This window comes from Pipra filicauda, unplaced genomic scaffold, assembly GCF_003945595.2.
Source record: "Pipra filicauda isolate LSUMZ 115617 unplaced genomic scaffold, ASM394559v2 scaffold1016_size76049_pilon, whole genome shotgun sequence".
Taxonomy (NCBI): Eukaryota; Metazoa; Chordata; class Aves; order Passeriformes; family Pipridae; genus Pipra; species Pipra filicauda.
Genome location: NW_024103448.1, coordinates 61,955 through 76,033, shown reverse-complemented (window position 1 = coordinate 76,033; position 14,079 = coordinate 61,955). Strand labels below are relative to the sequence as shown.

Genomic DNA, 14,079 nt, shown 5'->3' with positions numbered 1-14,079 from the left:
CCAGGGATCCCCCAAACCCCCCAGGGATCCCCCAAAGCCCCCCGGGATCCCCAGCCCTGACCTGCAGGGGTGATTGCTCTGGGCACAGGGGAAATGTGACCCCCTGAACCCCCCAAAGCCCCCAGGGATCCCCCAAAGCCCCCCAGGGATCCCCAGCCCTGACCTGCAGGGGTGATTGCTCTGGGCGCAGGGCAGGCTGCTGACCAGGATGTAGCTGTGCACTTTGGGGTCGATCTCCACCAGCCGCAGCCCGAACGTCTGCGGGAGGAGAAGGGTTAAACCCGGGGGGGCTCCACCCCAAAAGCCCCCCCGGCCCCTCCCCACCTCCTGCAGAATCCTGCCCGCCTGGCTGACGATCTCCGTGTAGGCGTCCCGGTACTCCCGGATCACGTTCTTCAGCATATCTACGGCAAACACCCAGGAGGGGCTGAGGGAGCCCCGGGACCCCCGAGGGCAGCGAGGCTCGGGGGGTCCCAAAGCCGGGGGAGGGGGCTCTGCCCTAAACTCACCTGCTCTCTTGATGGGGATCTTCTTCTGGTCCTTCACGAGCAGGAACTGAACCAGCTCGTTGACCTGCGGGGGAAGAAGCAGAGATGAGACAAAGGTGGTAACAGAGGAGTGAAGGCACAGGACAAGGAGGAGAGGGGTCACCTCAACCCACCTTCTGGTTCACCTGGTCCGGGGAGTACCGCGCCTGCTGGGTGGGGATGAAATCCTCGTCCCCGTCGGTCATCTGAGGGGAAAGAACGGAGAGAGGGGGGCGTTGCTGCTGGGGAAGGGAAGGGGGGAAATGGAGGAGGAGAAAATGGGGCGAAGCGGAGCAGTGAAGGGGAGAGAGAATGACAGGGAAGAAGAGGAGGAGAAAGAAAGGGAGGAGAATGAAGGAGGAAGGGGAAACAGTCCCTCACCTGAGAGGAGCCGACCCCTTTACTGCGCTTCCGCTGGGACATTTCTCACAGCAGCTCCGAGGGAAAAACAAGCGCCGGGTGGGCCAAAACAGAACGAGACCGCCCCAAAGGGCGCCCCTCGCCTCTTCCCTCAGCGGGGCCGCAGAAATCCACCTCTGTACTCCCTCAAGGCCCACTAAACGCTCCGGCCCCGAGCACGACCCGTCACCGGCCGCGCTCTGCCCGTGACTGCGCCCGCCGGCCGCGCCCACCCCGCCGGGCCCCGCCCACCCCGCCGCGCCCCGCCCACCCCGCCGCTCATTGGCCACAGCGCCGCACTCGTCCCACCCGCCGCGACGCGATTCGTCCCAGCACAGTCCCAGTCCCGCCCACCGCTACGCGATTGGCCGAGCGCCCGCGCTGCCTCCGCCCCCTCCCGACTGCCGCGAGGAGTCACGTGCTCCCCACGCCCCGCCCCCTCCCGTCCCCTCAGGGCGCGAAAAAGGCGCGAAAAGCGCCTCGCGCGCCCCCCCCCCTCCCTCAGGGCGAACGAACGGCGCCCAGCGCTAAAAACACCCCCAAGCGACCCAAACAGGCCCGTTTTACCCTCCCCTCGCCTTAATAGTGAGTACTTGGATAATAACGGTGGTATTTGAAGCACCCGCGTTGCCCTCACCGCTCTGGAAGCCGCCGTCAGGCTCCTTCCCACAGGTGAAGAAGCGACAAAATGGCGGCAGAGCCTGAGGGGGGTTTGCTGTCCGTGGCCACCCCTCGGCCTGGCCCTGGTTATGAGGGGACCTTCATCCCCCACCTGTGCAGCTGAGGGTGCTGTGAGGGGTAACTGGGACAGTTTGGGGGGGGGAAGGAAGGGTGTACGAGGGGGTTTGGGGAGCTGTGGGACCTCGGGGGTTGTGTGGGAGGTCCAGGGTGGCTTTTGGGGTGTTCTGCAGGGTTGAGGGGGCTCATTCAGTGCCAAAAGGTGGGGGTCACAGAGTGCTATAGGGGATGGAGAAGGCTGTGGAGGTGCAGAGTGTCTTAAATAATGGGGGTGCACCCCCCAATGTTGAGCACCCCCTGGTCCCAATTTTGGGGTTCACTGAAGCCCCTCCTGCGACCTGAGCACTAAATTTGCCGAGTTGGCTGGAAAAACAGGGTCCCCTCAAATTCGGGGAGGGGGAACCATCCCCATCCCCCCCAGCTGTGGGAGGAGGTGAGTCCCCCAACACCCCCCGTGGGGGTCCCTCCTCCTCCCACTCCCCCAAAGCCTCCACAGTCCAACCTCCTGCTTGAACAACCCCCAAAAATCACACCTTCCGGACACCCCCCTGTCCCAGCAGTCCTTTTATTTCAAAAAGGGCTTTTTTTTTAACCATTTCTCACTTAAATAAAAATAAAAAGCTCTAAGTCTCTGGTTCAGGTGCCTCAGAACTGCATGGCCGCCTCCAGCGTCTCCGAGAGCTTCGTGGCGATCTTCTCTGCAGGATTGAGGGGGGATCAGCAACTTTGGGGGACACTGGGGGGGTTTGAGGGGTGAGGAAAACGGGGTGTCTTCACCCACCTGCTCTTTTTTGCAGCTTTTTCCTCCTTTTCCTGGCCGCCCTCAGCCCCTGGCCCTGGAGCAGGGGGGGCAGAGCAGCCACCTCCTCCAAGCTGGGGGCGCGGGGCACAGAGTCCCCCCCACAGCCCCCCGACTTCACCCGGGGCTTCAGCTCCACCGTCACCGCGCCGAGCTGGGGGGGAGCGTCAAAATTAACCCATCACCCCCCCAAAAAACCCCCACCTCCGAGAACTCCTCCCCACCTCCGAGAACTCCTTCCCACCTCCAGGTCCTTCCCGCTGTCGTCCTCCATGGCTGCTCCTTCCTCCTCCTCCTCCTCCTCGGGGGCACACGGGGACAGCCCCAGCCCTGTCACCGTCACTGGCACAGCTGGGGGGGGGCAGGTGAGTTTTTGGGGGGTCTCTGAGGGGTTCACAGGGGCGGGGGGGTCGTTGCTCACCTGCCAGAGCCTCGGCGTCCCCCCGTTCCAGAGCCTCCAGGTCCAGCTCCGGCCCCAGCGCCGGCAGGATTTGGGCCTCCAGCTGCACCCCCTGGGCCTCGGGGGGGTGGGTGTAGTAGGAGATCTTCCCACTGCGCCAGAGGGGGGTCAGGGGCGGGGACCCCAAAAAAAGAGGTCACAGGGTGTGAGAGACACCTCCCCCAACCTCCCAAAACGGGGGTCAGGGTACGGGGAGACACCCCCACAGCCGGACCTGAGAATGGGGGTCAGGGTGTGGGGCAGCCCCCCCAGAGCCCCCCGGCCCTCGCCCACCTGGTCCAGTCGCGCAGCAGGGCCACGGCGGCGGCGTGGGGGTCCGGGAGCCCCCCGGGGCGGAGCCGGCCCTGCCGCCGGGCCAGGTGGGACAGGAACTGCAGGGGGTCTGCGCAGGGGGGGACCCCGTAGAGCTCACCCAGCTGGGGGGGACACACGGGGGGGCTTATCACCCCCCAACCCCTTCCTTGGGGCCCAAAGGGGGTAAAAGTGCCCCCCCTAAAATAACCCACGGGGGGAAAGGGGTCCCCGCATCCCCCTGTCCCCAAACCCACGGCTGAGCCCCCCAAGGGGGTCCCCTGCCCGGGGGTCCCCACGCACCTGCTGGGGGGGGCAGCGGCGCAGGATGGCCACGGCCGGGCTCAGGGGGTCCCGCAGGCGCTGGGGGGCCAGGGCCCCCCTCAGGGGGGTGGCGGCCGGGGGGTCCCCCGAGTCCAGGACCACCCCGGGACAGTCCAGGAGCTGGATGTGCCGGTCCAGCTGCACGGCCTGGAGGCACCTGAGGGGGGAAAGGGGGGCTTCAGGTGCCACAGCCCCTCCCCTGGGCGGGGCTTTACCTGCCACAGCCCCCCCCCCGTTTGGGGCCACCCCGGGGTCCCCCCCCCGCCCCCCCCATTTGGGGCTCACCTTGTGACCCCCGGGGCCGCCCCCAGGCCCCCCCCCCCCCGTTTGGGGCTAACCTGGTACCCCTGGGTTCGCCCCCAGCCCCCCCCGTTTGGGGCTACCTGGTGACCCCGGGGTCGCCCCCCAGCCCCCCCCCCGTTTGGGGCTCACCTGGTGACCCCCGGGGTCGCCCCCACCCCGCAGACGCGGCTGCGCTTGAGGCTGTTGATGAGGCTGCTCTTGCCCACGTTGGGGTACCCTGGGGGGAGAAAAGGGGTCGGGGGGTCCCCAAAAATCCAACCCCCCCAGCCCCACTCACCGCCCACATTGGGGTACCCCGGGGAAGGTGTGGGGGGGAGGGCTTGGGGGGGGTCCCCAAAATTACCACCCCTCACCCAATCCTTCACAGTCCCACGCACGTTGGGGTACCCTTGTGGGGGGGGGCAGCAGTCAAGGGAGGGGATACAAACCCCCAAAATCCAACCCCTCCCCCCTTCACAGCCCCTCCCCCTTCACAGCCCCCTGCTCCCCCCCAGCCCCCACTTTTACAGCCCCCTACTCATCTCCCCCCCCAGCTCCATTTACTCCCCAGTTCCCCCCATTTGCAGCCCCCCCCCCCTCCAGCCTCTCTCCCACCCCCAGGCCCCCCCTCACCCACGACCCCCACGGTGAGGGTGGTCTTGGCCCCCCCGCAGCGGCTGTAGTTGCCCAGGACGTGCAGGAGACACTCGGCGCCCACACAGGCCCCCCCCGCCAGCACCTCCTCGGGGGCCGTGGCCACGGGCAGCCTGCTCTGTTTCTGGGGGGGCACAGGGGGGTCAGGGGGGTCCTCTTGCCATGAGACCCCCCCTCGAAGCCCCCCCAGACCCACCAGGTTCCGGCTCTGCTGCTGAGTGCAGGCCTTGAAGGCCACGGTGGGGAACTCGGCCCGGAGGTGCTTCAGCCACGCGGCCACCACGTCCCTGGGCACCAGGTCTGGGGGGCACAGAGACACTGGGGGGTCCCTCGAGGCCTGCGGGACCCCCAGGACCCCTCGGCTCCCTCCCCCCACCCCGTACCGATCTTGTTGAGCACGAGCACGAGGCGCTGCCGGGGCCGCAGGGCACCCTCGAGCCGGGGGCTGCGGCAGCCCTGGGGGTCCCGCGCGTCCAGCACCTCCAGCACCACGTCAGCCGCCGTCAGCACCTGGGGGGGGGTCAGGGCTGGGAGACCTCCCAGAGCCCCCCCAAAAACCCCCCGACACCCCCCAAACACGGCACCGACCTTGCGCAGCTCCCGCCCGAAGTGTCGCAGCGACGCCTCGTCCTGGGGGGGCTGCGGGGACTGGGGGGGCTCCTCCTGCTCCTCCTGCGGGAACCTGGGTTAGGGAGACCCCCGTCCTGGGGGAGACACCCCCCCTTGGGGAGACCCCCCCGATTTCTGGGGGGACACCCCTTCTCTGGGGAGCTCCTTGTCTCCGGGGACCCCCCCACTCTTAGCAGAGACCCTCGACTCTGAAGGGAGTCCCCACTTCTCAGGGAGACCCCCCCTCTCAGGGGAGCCCCTTGTGCTCTGGGGAGACCCCCCCCTTCTCCAGGGAGCCCACCCCTCTCAGGGGAGCCCATTGTGCTCTGGGGAGACCCCCCCCCTTCTCCAGGGAGCCCACCCCTCTCAGGGGAGCCCCCCACCCTGGAGATCCCCCCCAGGTGCCCCCACCCCACCTTTGTCTGGAAGCGCCGCTGCCGCCTCAGCGCGTCCCCCTGGAGCTCGGCCAGGCCCCGGCGCTGCCCCAGGAGCCCCCCCCGGGCCCCCTCCCGGCGCCGCTGGGCCTCCAGAGCCTGTGGGAACCCCAAAATCCCCCCCGGGGTCAGAACGGGGAGGGGACACCCCAAAATACCCCCTCCCACTGCCAGAACCGGGGGAACACCAAAATCCCCACCACGGGTGAGAAGAGGGAGAATCCCAAAATTCCTTCTCAGGAGTCAGACCTGGGGCGTCAGACACCCCAAAATCCCCCCCGGGTCAGACCTGGGGGGTCACACAACCCAAAATCCCCCCCGGGTCAGACCTGGGGGGTCACACACCCCAAAATCCCCCCTCCAGATCAGACCCAGGGGGTTTGCACACACCAAAATCCTTCCCCAGGGTCAGACCTTGGGGGACAACCCTGAAATCCCCCCCGGGGTCAGACCTGCAGAGGGAACCCCAAAATTCCCCCCCGGCGTCGGAATGGGGGGTAACCCAACCCTGGGGGACCGACAGCCCCAAAGCCCCCCCGCAGCAGGCCCAGCCCCGGGGGTCACCCCACGCCCCCCCGGTTCTCACCCTGCCCTGCCGGGTCTCGCTCTGGCTCTGCCCGGGCGCGGCGAAGCGGCCGAGCTGCGGCACCCCCGGGTCCTTCTTCAGCCCCTTCGCTCCCGCGGCCCGTCGGGCCTGGGGTCACACGGGGTGGGGGGTCACTCGGGGTGGGGGGTCACTCGGGAGGTCACTCGGGGTGGGGGGTCACACGGGGGCTGCACCCCCAAACCCGGGCTCGGGGGGTCCCGGCACCCCGCGGTCCCGGCTCGGGGCTCACCTGGACGCGCTTTTTCCGCGCCGCCTCCACTTGTCGCCCTGCGGGGAGGAAGGGGGTGAGTTGAGGGGGTCGCCTAAATCGCCCGGGACCCCCCAGGAACCCCCCGTCCCCCCCGGACTCACGGGAGCGGGTCATGGCTGCGGCCCCTCACGCTGCCGGGGATCTCTGGCGCTTGGTGATGACGTCACTTGTGATGCGACGACACGCACGTGATGCTCCGCCACACTCAACATGGCGGACGCGCCGCCAACGCCACACCCAACATGGCCGCCCCCACAATTACCCGCCCAACATGGCCGCCAGGGCCACGCCCAACATGGCGGAACGGCCCGAGACACCCCTGCATTGCCACGCCCAACGCGGCGGCCTCGCCCCGCCCCCGCCACACCCTTTAGTGCCACACCCAACGTGGCAGCCCCGCCCTCGCCACACCCAACACGGCGCCCTCCCGCCCCCTCCCCCCAAGAACGAGCAGAGCGGCCCTTACCAAGAGTGCACTTTTTTATTCCTTTTTTTTTTAACTTTTTCTCTCAGTTTTGGGGTGGGGGAGGGGCCGAACCTCTTATTTATAATTCGGGGCGGTTTCCCCCCCTTTTCACCATCCCCGCCCCTCCCCCAACCCCCAGCATGGGGGACTGGGGGAGTGAAGTGGGGGGGAGGAAGAGAGGGGGGGACCCCCCAACCCCCCCAAACAGAGCAAAAACCCCCCCAAAAACCGGGACTGGGGAGGGGGGAAAAAATAACCCCGAAAAAAACAAAACAAACCAAAAAAAGCCAACGGAACCAAAAAATATATATATATTTATAGAGCCCCCGGGGGGGTCGGGGGCCCCCCATGGCCAGGTTGGAGACCCCGGGGGGGTCACATCCCCCCTTAGGCCAGGCTGGAGAACCCAGGGAGGGTCAAGGGTCCCCCCAGGCCAGGCTGGAGCCCAACTAGGGCAGCCCAAAGCCCCCCCCAGAGGGTTCAGACCTCCCCCAGTCCAGCCCAAATCCCCCAGGGGTGGGTTGGGACCCCCCCAGGCCAGGCCTAAGCCCCCTAGGCCAGCCCAAAGCCCTCGGAGCACTCCTGGATGGCCAAGAGCAGCATGTGCCGCAGCTTCTCGTAGCTCTCGTAGGCCGGCAGGTCCAGCTGGTTGAAGCTGGGGGGGACACGGGGGTCACACAGGGGCAGGGGACACGCACAGGGGTCACACGGGGGGCAGGGGACACACAAAGGGGTCACACGGGGGACAGGGGACACACAAAGGGGTCACACGGGGGACAGGGGACACACAAAGGGGTCACACGGGGGACAGGGGACACACAAGGGGGTCACACGGGGGGCAGGGGACACACACAGGGGTCACACGGGGGGCAGGGGACACGTACAGGGGTCACACGGGGCCCCTGACATTGTCTCACCCACCCCCCCCCCGAGGGTCACTGTGCCCCCAGGGCAGTGTCTGTGCCACCCTGGTGTCACCTCCCTGTGCATCCCTGTGTCCCCATCCCACCCAGTGACCCAGCCTGGTGTCCCTGTCCCCCAGTGCCATCTCCTCTGCCTGTCCTGGTGTCCCTGTGTCCCCTCACCTGTGTCCCCCATCTCCTCCTGGTGCCACCTCCTGCTGTCCCCTCCCACCTCCCCATGTCCCCCCCATGTCCCCCTGTCCTGTCCCCACGTGTGGGCCGAGGGCAGGTGGTCAGTGTCCCCCTGCCCCCCCGTGTGTCCCCCCTGTGCCCCCCATGCCCTCACCACGTGTGGGCCGAGGGCAGTCTGTCCGTGGACCGGTCGTCCCGGTGGATCTGGAACTTCTGGATGCCGTTCATGCCCTCGAGGGCAGCGAATCCCTGCAGGGGCACCTTGGACGTGCCCGTCACGAACTGCAGGAACTTGGCGCGGTCGGCCTGGTCGAAGGAGCGCAGGGCCCGCCAGAACCACTGGATCTGGGGGGGGGCACGGTCAGACCCCCGGGATCACCCCCAGAACCACCCCGGGGGGACAAACCCGCCTGGACGGGGCTGCCCTGGTACCTCCTGTACCATGAGACCCCCGAAACTACCCCGAAATCACCCCAGGAAGGGGGGCTGGGAGCCAGTCCCACCTGGGCGGGGCTGCCCTGGTACCTGTGGTACCATGAGACCCCCAGAGCCCCCCGGAGGGGGTTGGGGGCCAGTCCCACCTGGATGGAGTTGCCCTGGTACCTGTGGTACCATGAGACCCCCAGAGCCCCCCGGAGGGGGTTGGGGGCCAGTCCCACCTGGATGGAGTTGCCCTGGTACTTGTGGTACTCGGTGTTGGCCTTGAGGTCGTCGATGTCGATGGTGGGCAGCCCCGAGATGAGCAGCTCCAGCTCCTGCTCCGTGAAGATGGAGATGAGGCGCTTGGGGATGATCTCGTAGAAGCCCTCCAGGAACGCCGCCAGCTGCTTCCGGATGGCCCCTGCACGGGAGGGGGTCGGGGGGCAGGGAGGGGGAATGACCCCCCAGACCACGGGAATGGTGATGTCACTTTGGTCAGGAGGGACCTGGGGATCCCCCCACGATTTGGAATTATCAAAGCTTTAAACATAAGGACTAATAATGAATTGTATTAGAATATATTATAAATGGATACTAGTATATATTATAAATAGATATTAGTATATATTATATATTAGTATATACTATAAATATATTGGTATATATCATAAATAGATATTAGTATATATTATAAATGGATACTAGTATATATCACAAATAGATATTAGTATATATTATAAATATATAAACAATAATGAAATTATAACAATAAAATTATCTTAATGTATATTAACATTATCATGTTATAGCCATAGTATACATATTATATATTATTGTAATACATCATATAACATTAATATATAATAGATATTAATTATACCTACTAATATATTAGTGTATATTAATTATATATACTAATTAATATATATTACATACTGCAGTATATTTTATTACTAATACTATTAAGATTTATTTTATAATTGACATTATAACAAACTGACATTTCCACTTTATATTTTTTAGCAAAGAAAGCTACAAGTTATGCCTTTCTCTTCATCCATCTGTAATTACACCAGCAATTTAAAAATAACTACTAATGCTATTTTGATAACTTTTAGTATTAAAAATAATTATATTAATATAATATTAATTAATAATTTTAAGAGCGACATCTTCACTACTTACACAGTTTAGCAAACAGGAGACCCCCCCCGCGCTGGTCACGGGCATCTCCTCTGTCATGAGCCCCCCCCGACCCTCCTGTGCCCCCGGGCCCCCCCAGACCCCCCCGGGCCCCCCCTCACCGGTCATGCGCATCTGGCACACGAGGTGCACGTATTCCTTCTTGTTCTCCTCCGTCACCAGCACGTTGGCCCCGTTGGGCTTCAGGTCCCGCACCTCACACACCCCGAATTCCTGCACCTGGGGGGGCACGGGGGGGACAGCCCTGAACCTCAAACACCCCATCCCTGAACCTCACACACCCCGAATTCCTGCACCTGGGGGGCACGGGGGGGACAGCCCTGAACCTCAAACACCCCCAATTCCTGCCCTGGGGGGGACAGCCCTGAACCTCACACACCCCCAATTCCTGAACCTCACACACCCCCAATTCCTGCCCTGGGGGGACAGCCCTGAACCTCACACACCCCCAATTCCTGCACCTGGGGGGGCATGGGGGGGACAGCCCTGAACCTCAAACACCCCATCCCTGAACCTCACACACCCCCAATTCCTGCATGGGGGGCACGGGGGGGCACAGGGGGGACATCCCTGAACCTCAAACAGCCCGAATTCCTGCACCTGGGGGGACAGCCCTGAACCTCACACACCCCCAATTCCTGCACCTGGGGGGGCACAGGGGGGACATCCCTGAACCTCAGACAGCCCGAATTCCTGCCCTGGGGAGGCCTGGGGGGGGCACAGGGCTAGGGGGGTACAGGGGGGACATCCCTGAACCTCACACACCCCGAATTCCTGCACCTGGGGGGGCACAGGGGGGACATCCCTGAACCTCAGACACCCCCAATTCCTGCCCTGGGGGGCACGGGGGGGGCACAGGGGTGCAGGACAGGTCACCAGGATGGGGGGGTCACCCCCGGGGTGTGCAGAGTGAGGGGACACCCCCAAGACCAGGAGAAAGGGGACACCTCTGGAGCAGGGGAGACCCTCCCGGGATGGAGGGACACCCCAAACCTGGGGGGACACCCCTGGGACACAGGGGACACCCCAGGAAGGGAGGGGAGGGGACCCTCGGGAGGACACAGGGGACCCCCCAGGAACAGCCCAGGGGAGCTGGGGGTCCCCAGTGTCAGTTTGGGGGTCCCCAGTGTCAGTTTTGGGGGTCCCCGATGCCGTTTTGGGGGTCCCTGTGCCGTGGGGGGTCCCGGGGGGTCCCGGGGGGGTCCCCACCTCGGTGCTGAAGGTGAGGTCGTAGCCCAGGGTGGACACGTCGTTCTCCAGCAGGTAAACGAGGCCCTGGTAGAAGTGATAATCCTCACTCTCCATGTCCGTGTACCTGGGGGGAAACGGGGGCAGCGCCCCAAAAACGGGGTCAGCACCACAGGAAGGGGTCAGCACCCCAAAAAAGGGGATCAGCACCCCAAAAAAAGGGGTTTAACACCCTGTGCAGGGGTTTCAACAGCCAAAAAAAGGGGTTTCAGGCCCCTGCCAGGGAGTTCAGCCCCACATGGGAGTCTGTGACGGGGAGCAACACCCCATAAAGGGGTTCCTCACCCCATAAATGGGTTCCCCACCCCACAAAGGGGGTTTCCCAACCCAAGAAGGGGGTCCAGCACTGCACAAAGGGTGTTCATCCAACGTGCCATAAAGGTGCTTCCACGCCCCAGGAAGTTGGTTCCCCACTCCAGGAAGGGGGTCCAGCATCCCATAAAGGTAGTTCAGCACCCTATGAAGGGTGTTCCCCACCCTGGTTGTCTATCACCCATAACATGGCTGCACACCCCATAACATAGCTGTACACCCCATAACATAGCTGTACACCCCATAACTTGGTTGCACATCCCATAACAGGGTTGCACACCCCATAACAGGCTTACACACCCCATAACTTGGTTGCACATCCCATAACAGGGTTACACACCCCATAACAGGGTTGCACCCCCCATAACAGGGTTACACACCCCATAACTCGGTTGCACCCCCCATAACAGGGTTGCACCCCCCATAACAGGGTTGCACACCCCATAACTCAGTTGTACCCCCCATAACAGGGTTGCACCCCCCATAACTCGCTTGCACCCCCCATAACTCAGCTCCCCACCCCCAGGCCCAGCCCTTACCGCACGGACTTGCCCAGGATGTGCTTGTAGAAGGAGCGGGTGAAGTAGCACTCGAGCAGCCGGTTGTCGTAGACGGCCTTGGCCACGATCCTGCCCACGAACTTGAAGTAGCTCAGGTGGTTGGGGTTGCAGTGGGACGAGGGGTTGATGGTGTAGGTGACGCGGTCGCCGGGGGACGTGCGGAACAGGGCGTACATGGGGTTGAACATCTCCCGCGAGATGATCATGTACCACTCCCGCAGCAGCCCCCCCGCGTCCTGCCCCTCCTCGCCCTCGAACACGATGTACCTGCGGGGCAGGGGGGTTAGGGGGGAGCTGGGGGGGTTGGAGGGGTTCAGGGGGCAGCTCCCCCATGTCCTGCCCCTCCTCGCCCTCGAACACGATGTACCTGCGGGGCACAGCGGGCTCAGGGGGGCTGGGGAGGGGTTTGAGGGGGCTTGGGGGGGTTTGGAAGGGCTTGGAAGGGAATGGGGGGGTTTAGGGGGCAGCCCCCTCGTATCCTTCCCCTCCTCACCCTCGAACACAATGTACCTGTGGGGCAGGGGGGAACGGGGGGGGATTTGGGGGCACTGGGGGGTGCTGGGGGGACAGAGGGGTACTTTAGACTGGAGGAGGTTGGGGGAGATCGGGGGGGGTTAGGGGAGGTTTGGGGGGGCTGAGGGGGTGTTTGTGGGGCTGGAGGGGTGTTTTGGGGAGCTGGGGGTGTTTGAGGGGCTGGAGAAATGCTTGGGGGGGTCACGGGGCAGTTTGGGAGGGTTTGGGGGACTAGAAGGGTGTTCTGGGAGGGGGTGTCTGGGGGTGTTCAGGAGGCCAGAGGACTGTTTTCGGGGGGCTGTGGGGAGTTCTGGGGGGCCGGGGGTGGTTTCAGGGGCCCACGAGGGGTCTCGGGGGCCCGTTGGGGGTCCGGGGGGGGTCTCACAGGCGGTTCTTCATCTCCTCGGGGGTCTTGCGGTGCAGCTCCCGGTAGGAGTCCTCGAAGACGTGGTCGCGCCGCACGTGCACGGCCATGTCCTCCTTGCGCAGCCCCTCGTCCAGGCGCTCCAGCTCCTGACGGAAGTACCTGGGCGGGGCAGGGGGTCAGGGGGGCCTGGCAGCACCCCCAGAGCCCTGGGAGAACACCCCAGACCCCTGCACACACCCCAGGGTCCCCCCAAACTCCTTCTCAATACCCCAACCCCCTTCCCAGCACCCCAAACCCCCTCAGGCTCCCCCAAAGCTCCTGCTGCCGTCCCTCCTGGGCTCCTCCCAAACCCCTTCTTGACACCCCAAACGCCCTCCTACCACAAAGGCCCCCCAAATCCCTTCTCAGAGCCCCAGGTCCCCACTAAACACCCCCAGGTCCCGACTGAACACCCCCAGCGCCCTCCCCAACGCCTCAGCTCCCCCCAGACTCCTCCCCAGCCCCCTCCCCAACGCCTCAGCTCCCCCCAGACTCCTCCCCAGCCCCACTGACTTGCGCTTGACGTCGAAGTCGAGCACGCGGATGTAGTCGACGAGGACGGCGAAGGGGCCGTCGGCCAGGTGGGTCGTGGACTGGCGCAGGATCTGGTTCAGCACCGTCCGGTGGGTCTCTGGGGGGCACGGGGGGGGTTGGGGGGCACCCCAGAATGGGGGGACCCCCCTGCTGTGGGTGTGACCCCCCCGGGAGGGGTCATTTGACCCCCTGAACTCACTCCATGTCCCCCCACCCACCTTGGCACACACCCCCCCCAAATCCTGCCAGGGGGCCCTTGAGGAGCCCCCTGAGCCCCCCCAGAATCCCAACCCAAAACCCCTCCCCAAGCCCAAAGTGTCCTGCAGAGCCCCCCAAAATCTCCTTCCCAGAGACCCAGGATCTCCCCAGATGCTCTTCCAAAGCCCCAGGCTCCACCCTAAGCCCCCAAATCCCCTCCAAAATCCCCAGAGACCCCCAGTTCCAATCTCAAACCCCCAGACTCCCCGAAAGCCCCCCAAAATCCCTCTGTAAAGTCTTCAAGCTTCCCCCAAATCCCCCTCCAAAACCCTTTCCCAACACCTTGAATCCCCCCCTAAACTTCCTCCCAACACCCCAACCCCCCCCCCTCCAGCCTCCCAGACCCCCCAACCCCCCATTCCCATTCCCCCCATTGCCCCTCACCAGCCAAGTGCAGGAATTTCTGGGTGTCAGGGGGCAGGCTGGGCCCCCAAAACCCCCCCCCTCCCAACACCCCAACCCCCCCAAAACCCCCTCCTAACACCCCAAACTCCCCAAAAACTCCCTCCCAACACCCCAAATTGCCCCCAAAACCCCCTCCCAACACCCCAACCCCCCCAAAACCCCCTCCCAACACCCCCCCAACAACCCCCTCCCTAACACCCCAAACTCCCCAAAAACTCCCTCCCAACACCCCAAAACCCCCTCCCAACACCCCAAACCCCCTCAAACCCCCTCCTAACACCCCAAA

At 64.2% G+C, this 14,079-nt stretch overlaps 3 protein-coding genes across 3 annotated transcripts in view; all 3 read right to left on the bottom strand.

Annotated features, from left to right (window-relative positions):
- Positions 1–61: 61 nt before the first annotated feature.
- On the bottom strand, positions 62–1,139 carry LOC113990258 (non-structural maintenance of chromosomes element 3 homolog; the record flags this gene model as incomplete). Its single annotated transcript, XM_039385264.1, has 5 exons — positions 909–1,139; positions 662–733; positions 510–573; positions 325–404; positions 62–258 (listed from the first exon to the last, which is right to left on the bottom strand). Coding segments are annotated over exons 1-5 (455 nt in total), but the record flags the coding sequence as incomplete, so codon positions are not given.
- Positions 1,140–2,213: 1,074 nt separating this feature from the next.
- GNL3L (G protein nucleolar 3 like) lies at positions 2,214–6,536 on the bottom strand. The gene is made up of 15 exons (XM_027725505.2): positions 6,476–6,536; positions 6,354–6,391; positions 6,104–6,211; positions 5,500–5,616; positions 5,063–5,146; positions 4,858–4,984; positions 4,671–4,774; positions 4,454–4,598; positions 3,971–4,058; positions 3,518–3,695; positions 3,197–3,339; positions 2,885–3,015; positions 2,708–2,814; positions 2,446–2,617; positions 2,214–2,362 (listed from the first exon to the last, which is right to left on the bottom strand). Exons 1-15 carry the CDS (start codon positions 6,486–6,488, stop codon positions 2,310–2,312), a joined length of 1,608 nt encoding a protein of 535 aa, XP_027581306.1. The 5' UTR covers positions 6,489–6,536; the 3' UTR covers positions 2,214–2,309.
- A 597-nt stretch (positions 6,537–7,133) lies between these two features.
- HUWE1 (HECT, UBA and WWE domain containing E3 ubiquitin protein ligase 1) overlaps positions 7,134–14,079 on the bottom strand; it is a 51,119-nt gene continuing 44,173 nt past the window's right edge. The window contains exons 70-77 of the mRNA XM_039385132.1: positions 13,110–13,227; positions 12,576–12,716; positions 11,657–11,944; positions 10,767–10,872; positions 9,659–9,776; positions 8,594–8,775; positions 8,089–8,279; positions 7,134–7,495 (exon numbers count right to left, since the gene is read on the bottom strand). Of these exons, the coding sequence (XP_039241066.1) occupies positions 7,393–7,495; positions 8,089–8,279; positions 8,594–8,775; positions 9,659–9,776; positions 10,767–10,872; positions 11,657–11,944; positions 12,576–12,716; positions 13,110–13,227 (1,247 nt within the window). The 3' untranslated portion in view covers positions 7,134–7,392. The remainder of the gene's footprint in view (positions 7,496–8,088; positions 8,280–8,593; positions 8,776–9,658; positions 9,777–10,766; positions 10,873–11,656; positions 11,945–12,575; positions 12,717–13,109; positions 13,228–14,079) is intronic.

Excerpts from the sequence above, each read along its gene's own strand:
- GNL3L (XM_027725505.2), bottom strand. Across the intron at positions 4,775-4,857 it reads GCTCGTGCTCAACAAGATCG|ACCTGGTGCCCAGGGACGTG; the intron begins GTACGGGGTGGG and ends TGTGCCCCCCAG. Across the intron at positions 2,363-2,445 it reads AAAGCTGCAAAAAAGAGCAG|AGAAGATCGCCACGAAGCTC; the intron begins GTGGGTGAAGAC and ends TCAATCCTGCAG.